Source organism: Uloborus diversus, chromosome 2 (genome assembly GCF_026930045.1).
Source record: "Uloborus diversus isolate 005 chromosome 2, Udiv.v.3.1, whole genome shotgun sequence".
NCBI classification, from domain to species: Eukaryota; Metazoa; Arthropoda; class Arachnida; order Araneae; family Uloboridae; genus Uloborus; species Uloborus diversus.
The window spans coordinates 57,117,972-57,131,821 of NC_072732.1; the positions used below are offsets into that span (position 1 = coordinate 57,117,972).

Sequence of the window (13,850 nt, forward strand, 5' to 3'; positions counted from 1 at the left end):
ACAATTGATATTAAAAGCCTACAAAACTCTACAATAGTTCTAGACATAACAAGAGAATCTTGAGGTCAGGACTATAGATGTAAAATACCTGGGTTTTTAGCTGGGGCAAATATCTAGGGTTTTCACCTAACCAGAGTAGTGCTGAGACATGATTTCGAAAACTTTGCTTTTCTCAACTTCAATGTTTTGTGTCCAGTGTTTCTTTGATGTCTATGTTTTATAATTGAACCGAAAATATATCTTTATATATTAATTGGCAAGCCGTTTTTTTCGGTACCTTTTTCTCCTCTGTTTGTGAATCGATTTCACAGGCCTACATGTTTTTTGGTGTTTTGAATTTGATAAGTCCTTAGCTAATACGAGTAAGCTGATTCCGAATATGAATTTGGTTTGAGCCCATCACGTCAGGATTTTTCACAAAATTAAAAAAACCTTATGAGATATTTTATAACAAAGCAAAAAAGTATCTTATTGATATTTCCTAAATTGCATTGATATTATTTCTTTAAAATGTCCTACCGCCAAGAAAACCAAATGATAGCCAACAAAAAAACCTAATATCCACTGCCAAAACAGAGGAAAAAAAAAAAATAAACACGCTAATAAGGGCAGTTTACATGACAGAACAAGTTGGGGTTTTCACCTATCTGTATCTCAGCCTTATGAAGTTGATTTTTGGTATACTCAATCTCTAGTGACCCCTGACAAAGCCTTGATGCAACGATTAAAAATATTTTAGTATAACGTTATGTTTATTTTATTTTAATGGCAACACTTTTTTCATTTTTCCAATCTGTCAAAGTGAATTTGACGGCATCGGCAGTTGTTTACAAAATAGTTACTCTCAGTTGTTTGTAGCATCGAGTTGTGTTTTGTTTTCTGAGTGTTTAGTGCATTATAATGTCATCAAGAAAGTGTAAAAAAAGTTATGATACATTTTGTTACATGTGTGGGGATTTAACAATAACAAAGCATCAACAAAACATAACAGTATTTATCAAGAAAGCTTATCGCGCTTACTACGGTGTAAAGCTCGGTGATTAGGACAAATATTGAGCTCCACACAAAGTGTGCTTAGCTACTGAAAAAATGGACAAAAGGTATATCTAGCTCTTTACCCTTTGGCATTTTTATGGTATATAGGGAACCAAAAAATCATGAAGACAACAGTTACTTTTGCTTCTGCGATTTCCAGGGTTTCAATTCGAAAAATAAACATACAATTCAGTATCCTGATTTACCATCTGCTACACGACCTGTACCTCGCGAACCAGGAATTCCCATTTTTCCACCTTTTCCAACTATTTATCAACAATCATCAGATGAAAGTTTAAACTACAAAACCAATGAAGAAAAAGCGAAAAAAAAAAAAAAAAAAAAAAAAAAAAAACCCCGATTTTATAAAAAAAAAACAACAACGATTTTCTAATATAGATAAAGCTGCATTGTTTCTTTTTATGAACTACTCAATTTTGTAGGAATTTTCTATTAAATGTAGTTCCAATAAATATTCTCTCAGTATTTTTTGCAGATCCTTTGTAAAATTTCAAACACACTTTTTCTTGAAAACCTGACCTGCTGGTAAAAAATTAATCTCAGATTTGTGATCAGCACATCCCATTTACTATAGGCAGTGTTGCCAAATGGTCAAATCCAGATTTCCCCAATTTCCTTCAAACTTTTCACCAAAAAACGATGTTTTCTATCAAAATTCCCCAGATTCAAAAATTATTTTTCCACTAATATTTTCTTAAAATGAATCGATTTCCTTTAATATTTTTGTCTCTTGAAAATTTTTTTTTCCCCAAATAGCCAAATTTTCTTATAAAATTCCCCAACTTTTTTTTTCTTCCCATTTTCGCTTTTTTTTTTCTTCTTTATCTTTATCTTTCTTTATCTTTATCTTTACTAATAATAAAGCTGAAAGTCTCTCTGTCTGTCAGGATCTCTGTGACGTGCATAGTACCGAGACCGTTCCGCCGATTTTCATGAAATTTGGCACAAAATTAGTTTGTAGCATAAAAGTGTGCACCTTGAAGCGATTTTTCGAAAATTCGATTTTGTTCTTTTTCTATTCCAATTTTAAGAACATTTTCCCGAGCAAAATTATCATATGATGGACGAGTAAATTACCAAGCTATCATAACGTGGAACCGTAACGTGGGCAAGCCAATTGGCGAGAAATTCATCATGCATTATTTGTAAATATACAGGGGAACCAAAACACCTTTTAATTTTCTACTGCGGGCAAAGCCGTGCGGGTACCGCTATTCATAAATACAAGCGCCTGACTGAAAGATAAGAAATAGCCAAATGTTTATTTTTCTACTTGCATTTACTACTCTGCTTCTGTATGTACATTTAAACTATGATTTTTGTATATATTCATCCAAGAACATTCTTCATCACACTTATTTGTACCTGTTTCACGTATCAACTAGTTACTCATGCAGAACATTAATGCGAATTCCATAGCATAATATTCCACATAATGCGAATTCCATAAAGTTGAGCAAAGCTAAACCAACGCTATTTGATACAAACATTGTAACTACTACTTCGTGTCATGAATCTAAACACGAAAAAAAACTTTTTTCCCCGAAGTATTTTTTTCCCCAGGTTTTCCCCAAGAAAAAAATTTTTCCAAAAAAAAATTCCCCTCAAAACTCATTTTCCCAGAGAGCACCAGATTTCCCCAAAATGGGGAAATTTTCTCCAATCTGGCAACACTGACTATAGGGCACCTATTAAACTTGAAACAATTTTTCATGAAGAAAAAAATGTAGGCGTGTGTTTTCTCCATTCTTTTTTTGTTCAGTAGCTATTGCCGAGTTTTAGTGTCATCATCAATTTTTTTTTTAAACCAGACGCTCATTAAGGAGACATTAATTAAAACGTATTTTCAAACTAAATGGCTCTTTCTACGCGAATGGATGGTCAACTTTTTCGAATTTGACGTTTGGAAAGGTCATTAAAAAATACTCGTAATGAAAAAATTGTCAGAGCGCCTAAGTTTCAATAACCTAAATCCACTAGAAAAGAAGTTATGAACGTTTTTTAGTTAGCGAAACTCAAAAATTTACATTTTGACTCTTTTTCATTGATGAAATTCATTGTTGGAAGCATGAAACATTAAGTTTCAACTGAATTTTTAAACCACTCTTTCCACATGAAAAATACATTTTAGTGCTTCGAGCGTGATAGGGTTGGAAAGCTTGTGAAAGATACTTTTAAGGTCGTTTATCTCCCTGTTACTGTTCGAAAACGCAAACAAGCTAAATTGACTAGAAAAAGTGCTAGATGCAATTATAAGTTAGCAAAAATTCATTTTTATTTGCTTTTTCGCGCAACATAATTGTTGGCATAAAATATTATTTTATTTATTCTCGGCCCACAGCTGATAATTTAAAGAACATTTAAGGTTGAATATTGTAACCTACATTTGGCCCAGTCTGGTAAAAGTGTAATTCAACTAGTCAAAGTAAACACTTCAACCGACATTTTCCCTACACCATAATTAATGACCACTGTTTTCTTAATCCATAGCAGATTGTGTGTTTCGATAAATCAATATGAAAAAGTTGAGCTGTAACATGATGATTTTAATTTAATTCTACTTGTTAAGACCGCATGTACCATAGAGGAAATGCTAAAATTCGCGTATGTGGAATAAACAAATGAGTTGTAGTTGAAGTTAATATCCTGATGTCATTGAGGCACGCAATTCCATTGGCTGATGGTATATATATATATATATATAGAGGTGAGTGGCAACACTCGCTCGCTCTTTTCTCTTCGATCCCCGGTTGTTTTGGTTGTGTCGTGAGGCCCAGCTCGGCTCACATGTGGGTGTTTTTTATCCCCGCTATGGTAGTGGGAGTTTGTGGCGTGTCATTTGTGTGACATACTAGTCGAACTGCTTTCAAGTTTTAAATTGAAAGTAGTGGTAATGAAATGAGACCAGGTGAAGTAATGCTTATTTTGTGTCCGGCAAATTGACATTGCTGGGGAAAGGAGTTCCAGATGTTCTATTGGATAGCTCACACCGAATCATCTCATGTGGATTACCTGTCAAAATAAGTGTTGTGTTCCTGGAGTTTAATCCGATCAACTTAGTGCGCGCCTAGGATTACAGACTCGGGACTAACTTGTGATATCATCTGCAGACTGGTGACTTTTTTATTCTTTAATCTATGGAACTTCTTTGCTGTGATATTTTGGGGGTCGTTCCAACGGGGATGTTCGTTATATTTTTCTAGTCATATTTAAATAAATGATTTTTTCTGAAATATGCTCTTTACTTGTCTCCAACTTGACATTTCACGGCCATTGAATGTTGGTTTAGTTTAATGTTCTTAAATAGAATATTGGATATTTTTACTTAAATTCTAACTATGCCAACAATAATTAGTGTGAAGAATTTGCTGGATAATATTATGTGTTGCCCTTTCTTTCTTGAGCGTAAAGAAATGAAATTCTTACATTAATTTTTATTATGAGGCTTTGTAGGTAACTACGAACATTTAAAATCTTTCCCTTTTGATTACTTTTCACAACTTTAATATTTAATTATTTATACGCTGTCGCGAGTAGAGTTTGTTTATACACTCAATAATATTGAATAAGTTGGCATGATTAAGTAATCTTTTTACAAAGAATATTGTTTATACAGAATTTTTATATATTAACTAAATTCTGTGATATCTTTTTATTCAGGAAGCTTTCGATTTTGCTGGGATATTGGCGATCATTATCCATTGGTGTCAAATTTTTGGCACCAATGCCAGCGCGTGAATTGTTTTTGCATTGCATACATAAACAAATAGTAGGGAAATATCTACTTGCACAGGGTTATCACAAAGCAGGGTGCTGTCCAAGAATGAAATCATGCTTTAAGTGTCCCTTTCATGAAATTGTAGCAGTTTGTGACAAGGGGGAGGAAAGAAATGATAAAAGAGATATACAATGGGAAGAATGTGACATCACACATTTTTTTAAAAGAAGAATGTTTATGAAAAACTGAGTGACACATGCCAAAAAGAAAAGAAGCATGGTGAAGCGTGAAACAGTGACAAGGGGGGGAGGGGTTCAAATATGTCAAAAAAAAAAAAAAAAAAGAAAGAAAGTGAAAAAAGGAAGTGTGACATCAGATGCACAGCCCTTAACCATACACAAATCACAAACTTTTTAAAATTGTATTATTGCGATGTCCAGTGCTTTCGGGTGGACAATTTGTAATGCAGCAAGTAGGGTTGGTTCATTTGACTGCTCAAAAATTTACTCTTCTGATGGCAAAAATGAAGGTAACTTAATCAATGATAGTCTACTTTTTATATGAAGTTTTTTTTATACAGAAGTTTTACCTATAAACTGAGTTTTGCGGCATTATTTTATTCGGGGGGATTTCGATAATTGGGAAATTGCGATCTTTATCCATTGGCATCAATTTTTTTCACACCAATGCCAGCGTGAGAAATGCTTTTCCTTGGCAAACATAAACAAAGAGTAGAGTAATATATATTAGGGCTCGACTGATGGCATTTTTTGGCCGATGGGCCGATGCCGATTGTTGGCCGATTGTTCAAGGATGGCCGATGGCCGATAGTTTTCCTCCAAATGGCCGATGGCCGATGGCCGATGCCTTTGGCCGATGGCAAAAAAAAAAATAAAGAAATAAATAAATAAAACAGAAATAAATTGATAAAATTATCAGGAATTTAAAGGATCTTTGATTCATTTCACTTTACTTCCTTTCTACGAATAAAAAATTGTAATCACAAAAAAAAAAAAAAAAACAGATTTTGACCTAAATTTCTATTTTACGATCACCCAATTTAAACTTCACAAGATTTTTCGGCACATTTGTACATGCATATGTACCTAAGAACATATAGATGATCGAAATATCCATTTTGAACGTCTCCTCAGTTAATTATCGCAAATTCTCTTGTGATCTCTTCATGCGCGTAAACTTGCGTCACTCAAAAACGTTATGAAATAGTAAGTTGAAAACTCATACGTACGTAGTATGATCTAAAAGTTCGAGCACAAGTTGTATAAAACCTTAAACTGAATAGTTCACATTACCGAAGCACATCTATCTACAAAATAGTCACCTCGAACGACTATGCACTTCTGCCAACGTTCGTATAGCTTTTAGAAGCACTCCTGAAAGACATTTTTCGCAACCTCCTGTAAGGCCTCTTGTGCTGCTGCTTTAACTTCATCGTGGGGAAGAAGGCGACTTTCATGTTGAGGATGCACGGTTCGATTGGTCAATACTCTGATATGACAAACAAATAACATAACGTTTCGTCGGACTTAGCTCCGTGTGACTTTTACCTGTTCCCAGCAAAAAAAAACATTTGCATGGACGCCGCTTTCTTCCGTCAGAAGAAGATAAAGCTGCATTATAGAAGGCTCATCGAAAAATGGCTTCCAGGAGTGTTTCCAAAAGTTATATGAACACTGGCAGAAGTACATAGTCCCTCAAGGTAACCCTTTGAAGGTGGATGTGCTTCGGTAATGTGAACTATTCTAGGTAAGGTTTTATGCAGCTTGTCCCCGAGCTTTTGGATCGTACTACGTACAATCTTTATAGGGTGTAGCTATGCTTCTCCTTTTTTTGACTGCTGTATGATGAAAGAGAAAGAACAACAGCCAAAAAAAAAAAAAAAAAGAAAAGAAAAGAAGGAAGAAAAACCAAAGAGATTGTTTAATTTTGTTTGTTTGTTTTTTAATTGAATATTTACTAAGATTTCAGTAATATCGTACTCATGTATGGATTTAGATACATTAAACATAGTTAAAAAACATTAAATTATGTTGATTAATCATTAAAAAAAATAAGAATAAAACTATGAAACAGTCAACAAATTACGCAATTAAAGTGGAAAATATTGCACGTAGACATTTTTTACTCATCAAATTAAACAAAAAATGTAACAGATATTACAATATTAAATCATAATGGGAATATTTTTATACTTATTTAAAATTTATGAATAGAAAAGTTTGCGTTTTTCATAAAAGCTATAACAGTGACATAAATTTTGCTGAAAAAAATCGCCATGAAGAGAGCGATGTTTTTAAAACGCAGCTACAATAAACAAACTCAATATTTACACCAAGTTAATAACTGAATACATATACTACTTAATCTGATGTTTGCACACATAATATTGAACAATTTGATTGTTTAAACTTTTATGAAGCTTTACAAATAAGTTCAAATTAAACTTTTCAATTTAACAATAATTTTCTGAAATTTAAAAAATTGCATAATAAAAAATCCTTGAAACTTTTCTACAAAAAACGAAAATAACTTATTCATTGATTTTATATAAATACAGAAAAATAGTTACTGACAACAAAAAAAAATCGATCCCTATTAATGATGAAAAGATGGCGCATTACGAAATATAGGTGAAACAAGTATGAGAAATATGCAAAATGACATTTCTTGACCAAAATAAATAATTGCTAAATATTTAAGAAATACTTGAAACCTCGAGAGAGGGTTAGGGGGGGGGGGGGTCACTCTCTGATTTTGGAGTAATTCACACTTCGGCCCCAACCTCGACTTAAATTTTTTAGTAAAGAACCGCTAAAACCAACGCCTCGGAAGAGTTTCTGAATCTATTCCAGCACTTCCGAAGAAAAAATTCAAAAGTCCCTTCGATTTCCGAATTATGTCACCATTCAAAACGTCTTTAATCAATTTCTAACATTAATGCTCTAAATTCTTTCTAAACAATAGATAAAGTTTGAAAGAAAAATCTCTAATTTTATGAATGGTGTTACTTTTAAACGACTCAGAAGTACAACTAGAGTTTAATTTCAGAAATTGAGGGAGTAGGAGGAGGAGCACGCAAGTGTTCTCGGAAATTCAAAAAATAGTCGAAAAAATAGAGTTCAAAATAATCATAAACATTGAGCGGAAAAACCCTTTCAAAATTTGCACCCGAGTTTGTTTTGACGTGCAGTGGCGGATTTAAAATATAGCAAATGTTGCAATTGCGCGAGAGGCCCCATAACCATAGGGGCACCGTAGGAGTTACAAAACTGCTTATGATAAATGTTTTACAACTTGTGTGATAGAGAAATAGGGCCCCATAGTGTATTTCGACGGGCCTCAAACTTATAACTCCGCCGAAGCGATACAGAAAAGACTGCATTACTGTGATTTATATTACAAATATCGAAAAATTAAAAATTACCGTCGGCTCAACGGGAATCTAAAAAAATGACACAAAAACCGGTTTCGCCATCTCATATTTGTTTCCATAGTCTCCAATTCGGCAATATACCACTAAATGATCGTCGGTCTGAGACGCTATATTAGTTTAGCCACAAAAAATGAGTAAAGAGGCTTTTGAGAATACCCGATCGAAAACAAAAAGGAAAGTGCACAACTGGAACGTACGCACAACCCACATGCGAAAATTTATTCTTCTACAGCTTAGCATTTGTGAGTTATGACTTATGAGAGATACATACGTACATCCAGCTGCAAGAAACAAAGCAATAATTAACTTGTTTGGTACCTGAATGCAGTATTAAAAACTCTTTCAAACGGGGCTGAAATAGAAATTCATACTGAAATTTAAGTAACCAATTTTATATGAAAAAAATAACTCCCTTTACTTTGTAATAAAAAGTAAAACATCAAAGGTCCTTTTTTTCCGAAAACATCGGCCAATTCCATCGGCTTTTCGATGTTTTTTAAGGGCGATGGGCCGATGTTTCCTGCAAGTTAGCATTGGCCGCCGATGCCGATGGCTAAATTATTGAACCATCGGCGCCGATGCATCGGTCGAGTCCTAATATATATAGGGTTATCAGAGGGCAACATGGCATCTGAAATGAAATTATACCTGCCAGGAATTTGATGGCTACGCCAATTTCCCAAATATACGAAAAATCCCGTTTTTTTTAAACAGGCTTTTATTAGCTTCACCTGTATGTATGTATATGTATGCATGCATCTTGTAACGGAATCTTGCAACTTACATTTCGCCCACTTCCTGCATTCGGATTCTTTTGAAATTTGGCACGCGACCTCAGACCCGATGACAATACAATATTCTATAATCAAATTCATTAATTAACTATTAATTGTTAGTTTATTCCAATTTTAATCAATAATTTGGCATAAATCCAACAATGTAAAAAAGAAAAAAAAAACATTAAAAAATGCTCGTTAAAAGTTATTTTAAAATATATATAAAAATCCTTGATTTTTCTGCATCAGACAAATTTGTTCCAATGTTCCAAGGAAATTGTAACATGAAATATAATTCTTTTTAACTCATTTCATGCCAAAATTTAGGTGAGACTCCAATTGGCAATTTTTTGTAGATCAGGCCATTTTTGAACAAAACTTTTATTTAAATGCATCTCAAATTTTCAAAGTAATATAAATATGATTTCCGCACACATGCATCTATGACTGAGGTGGATTAGCTGGATTAGACAAATACTTGACAGGCAATTTATCGGGGTAGTTGAATGTAGAAATCTATCACGTTTTAAGGAGTATAATTACTCTTTTGGGAGTTCAAGAGACCGTGTTTCGAATGCTGCCTGAGACCTTAGTAGCTTTTTTTTGGGAAAATTTCATAAAGCTAAAAGATATTGAATTATGTTAAAATAAATATTTTTTTTGTAAAACAAGCTAAACTAAACAGTAAAAAAGAAGAAAAATAAAAAATAAAATAATAGTTTAAAAAACTAAAAAACGCACGCTTTTGTAGCAAAATGAACTAAAAAAGTAAAAAATAATCTTTGGATGATAAGTATATAAAGTAATTGATCAAACACTTAATTTTCATCTAATACAAAACAAGCTGATGTGTGCATCACATGACTTCCTTTTACCCCAATTTAATGTCATTCCCCCATTACTGGCAATTTTAATGTGATTCAATAGTTTACTCTCTAAATATCACCAACAATGGCCGAATTGAAATCAGATTTATTTAAAAAAGAAAAAAAAATTGCCAAATTTGTCGCCAAGTCGGCAACTAAACTTGGCAACCAAAAGACTGGCGATCTATCGCCACGTGTCTGACAAATTATAACACCACTTGAGTTTACATTGAAATTAACAATGATTTCCCCCCAAAAAGGGGCAAAAGACCCCTTTAGAATCACCCAAACGCAACCAAAAGGGAGGTGCACAACTGGACCCCATTAGGAGTCTAAGTACCAAATTTCAACTTTCTAGGACATACCATTCTTGAGTTATGCAACATACATACGCACATATACACATACGTACATACATATGTCACTAGAAAACGCGTTGTAATTAACTCGGAAATCGTCAAAACGGATACTTCGCGTGTCTATACGTTCTTAGGCACTTATCCACGTGTGGTCGAGTCGAAAAAAAACTCATCATTCATTCGGGGGAGAGTAAAATGGAAATTAAGGTTGATTTTTGAGTGAAATTTTTTTTGCGAATACAATACTTCCTTCTTTGTAAAAGGAAGTAAAAAGTATAGGGGGCTTCTTATCAATTGTCTTGAATTTCTTCTATTTGTTGTCTATGAAAAAATGTAAACAAACAACACTCCACGGTTTTTTGTACTACATTAAAATTAAGTGTTTGGTCAATTACGTTATATACTTTTCATTCAAAGATTATTTTTTACTTTTTAGTTCATTTTGCTAAAAAAGCATGTTTTTTTTTAGTTTTTTAAACTATTATTTTATTTATTTATTTTGTGATTAACATACAAAAAGCTTTAATAGGCTATGCTGTGCCACATACAGAAAGCAAAGTTGGAATAAATTATTACTGTTTGGTATTGCGAGTACATGTAAAAATTATATGTTTCCAGTTGTAAAGTAAACGAATGTATAAGAGTAAAAATAAATTTTGACCGCTCGGCGAACCCTAGTATATAAAAAAGGATTAATTATGTTTATGCAAATACACGTAATGATGAAAACTAGATCATGAATCAATGATCACCATATCTTTCACATTGGACAAAGCTTTCTATAATTAGTTGCCTGAAGAAGTACATACAATAGAGAAAAGTTATAAATCCTTTTTTAAAACACACTGTTAACTAGAATATTGAATGTTATCAAGGCCCCCTTAAACAAAAATTAAAAACAAACAGAATTTATTTTTCAGAAAGTGGCTATAAAATAGAGGTATGTATCTGACTCTCTCCCCTCCCTGTGATGGAACACTCTAAACAGAGCACCCCCCCTCCATTTAGATGTATTCACTGATTAACATACAATTACAGTACATATTTTACAATTTAAATGTAAACATCCAATTTTTTCATGCACCAAACATCTTTTAAACGAATTCATGTTTGAAGGTTTTATTTTATTTTGTCTTTTTGAGTGAGAATCTATAGTTAAGATTATATGAATTTTCAAATTTCCGCTTCCTAAACTATAGTATGCATATGGGAAGGACGGGGGAGGGGGGGGGGGAGCTTTTCGCTTTGTTGTGGATTTAATGCTGTTTTCCAGAAAATTATATTTACTACTTTAGGAGGGGGAGGGGAGAGATATCAGAGTTTTTGTTTTATACAAAACGCGATACTGTTTTTAACATTTTTTTTTTTTCAATTTGTCACAATCCAAAGCTGCTTATTTATTTAAAATGTTTTTAAAGGTGTGCAGTGCACGCATTTTAGTTATTTTGCATCAGAGGGAGTGGCAGGGGAAGAGATTATTTTTATTTATTCGAGGGATTTCTTTTAAATTTTTAGCACAGGCATCGCCGTACGAGTACAGCTAGTATTTGATACACAAGACTTCAAAAAGTATTTCTTACCTGGTTTTAAATCGTAATGTATGACTGGAGGTTTTATTTCATTTAAATATTTAAGGGCATGAACAACTTGCATTATAATACATCTTGCTTCTCTCTCTGGAATACTTTTGTGTTGCTTAAGATAAAAATCTAGGTCATGTCCATCACAATACTCTAATACTGTACAAAATCTGAAATATAACATTGCAAAATTAAGCAACTTAATATATTAGCAACTGCATAACATTTGGTGTTTTAACCCTTTAAACATCATTATCTGTCTACTTTGTTCAAGTTTGTCTATTCAATGAATTATTGGAACAATAAAGAAAAAGCAATAACATGAAATGAAGTAGTTCCTTAGAAATAAGTAACTTCTAATAATTGAAAGGCAGCAAAATTATAAAAAAAAAATTATTCTGTTTAAATGTGACATATTAGGATGCGTCTTATAACGCACTTTTTGAAAATTTTTTGAATTTCTTATGGGGCACCCATTTAATTGCTTCCTTTTGATGAAAAAACACCCAATTAAAAGTTTCATAGAATTTGAACTAAATTTAGAGGTTGCTACTAGCGATTAAAATTACGTTCATTATGAAAAAATAGAGTAAAATATTTTCCAAATTTTCTATTGCAATATTTGACATCAACATGAAATTGGGTTGGTTAAGGTAGAAACATAACCCAAATACTTATTTCCTATACATACAAAAAAATAATAAGCATTTCATGGTTGCTATGATGTGTAATAATGTCAAACAAAAATCATGCAAAAGTTCCACTACGCCATTCATATCATCGGTTTACAATTTCATTCTTTTACATTCACCAATACCGCAATTTTTTCCCCTTTGCTTCTAGTAATGTGAAATATACAAGCCTTTTTCTGCTTGCTACTCAGCATCCAAACTATTTGATAATGTCTCTTCAAAAAAACTTGATGAAAAGACCTTTATGGTGAAAAATCTGAATGTCAGTAATGAAAGCCTCTATTTTTTTTCCTTTAGTTTTAGTTCCACAACATCTGCTGTTCAGTGTTTCATTGGAGGAATTGTTCTTTTAGGTTTCTTTAAGAAAGAGACCAATTTGGAGTTTGTGTCTCTTCAGAAATGACACGTAGATGTCAAATAAAATTACTTGAAGCAACAGTTTCCTTCTTGTAATTGAAAATGCTTTTCAACAACAAAAGACCAAATCTAGATAAACTTGATTGCAAATTCTTGTTCTTCAGAATCAGTTAAAGTACATCAGTTACAACAGAGGCTAAAAAAAGAAAAAAAAAAAAAACTTTCACTTTCAGATTCTTTATGATTTTCTTTTTTTCAAAATTTCTTCTTTTCACGCAAGTTCTATTGCCTTTTTAAATAGAGATTTATTTGTTACCAATTTCGCCTTGTCCTCCTAGTTTTCTTTCAGTTAGAAATAATTTCTCGCTTGGAAGTGAAATCTTGCGTAAAGTATCATCAGAAAGAACAAGTGTGGTGGAAAAGTGGGTAAATATCTCGAATTGTTAGAAAACAAACCACCAACTTAAATTAAAAAAAAAAAAAAAATGAGGAAAAATTTAGGCCGATTGTATTTTAAGTGTTTCCGCAAAACTCCAGGACGTCTCAATGTTTGGTGCCTGCGTGGAACACAGAGAAAAAGTTTGACTTACCCCAATGTAGTGGAGACACAAATAAGAACAACTTTATCGCGTCACATGTGAAAATTTATTCCGATGATCATCACTTACACGACGAATATCAAGATCCTAGGGAGCTCCCGCGGAGTAATCAAAACATGGAAGGGAATAAAAGATTAAAATGTGAAAAAATTAAGGTAAGTTAAGTTCAAAGTCCAGTCTATTGCGGGGAATTAGGTGGTCACAGCAGAGGGATGTGCATCGTACATGGGGAGGCTAAAAAAAGGCGTGGCTTGTTGTTGCAGCAAAAGAACTCATCGTAGAGACATCAGTGAGGGAGATGATGTTAAACCACATGGAGCTGGCCGCTCTACCACGGCGATGACTGAGAAATCTCATTTACTCAGGAAGAAAATGGCGCAGCGGGAATCAGAA

General features: G+C 33.1%; 1 protein-coding gene across 5 annotated transcripts in view; it reads right to left on the reverse strand.

Moving 5' to 3' along the window:
* Window positions 1-13,850, reverse strand: part of LOC129217054 (serine/threonine-protein kinase tousled-like 1) — a 103,383-nt gene that overhangs the window by 14,556 nt on the left and 74,977 nt on the right. For all 5 annotated transcript variants that reach the window (XM_054851299.1, XM_054851295.1, XM_054851296.1 and 2 more), the window contains one exon: window positions 11,810-11,979. In XM_054851299.1, coding sequence (XP_054707274.1) covers window positions 11,810-11,979 — 170 coding nt within the window. The remainder of the gene's footprint in view (window positions 1-11,809; window positions 11,980-13,850) is intronic.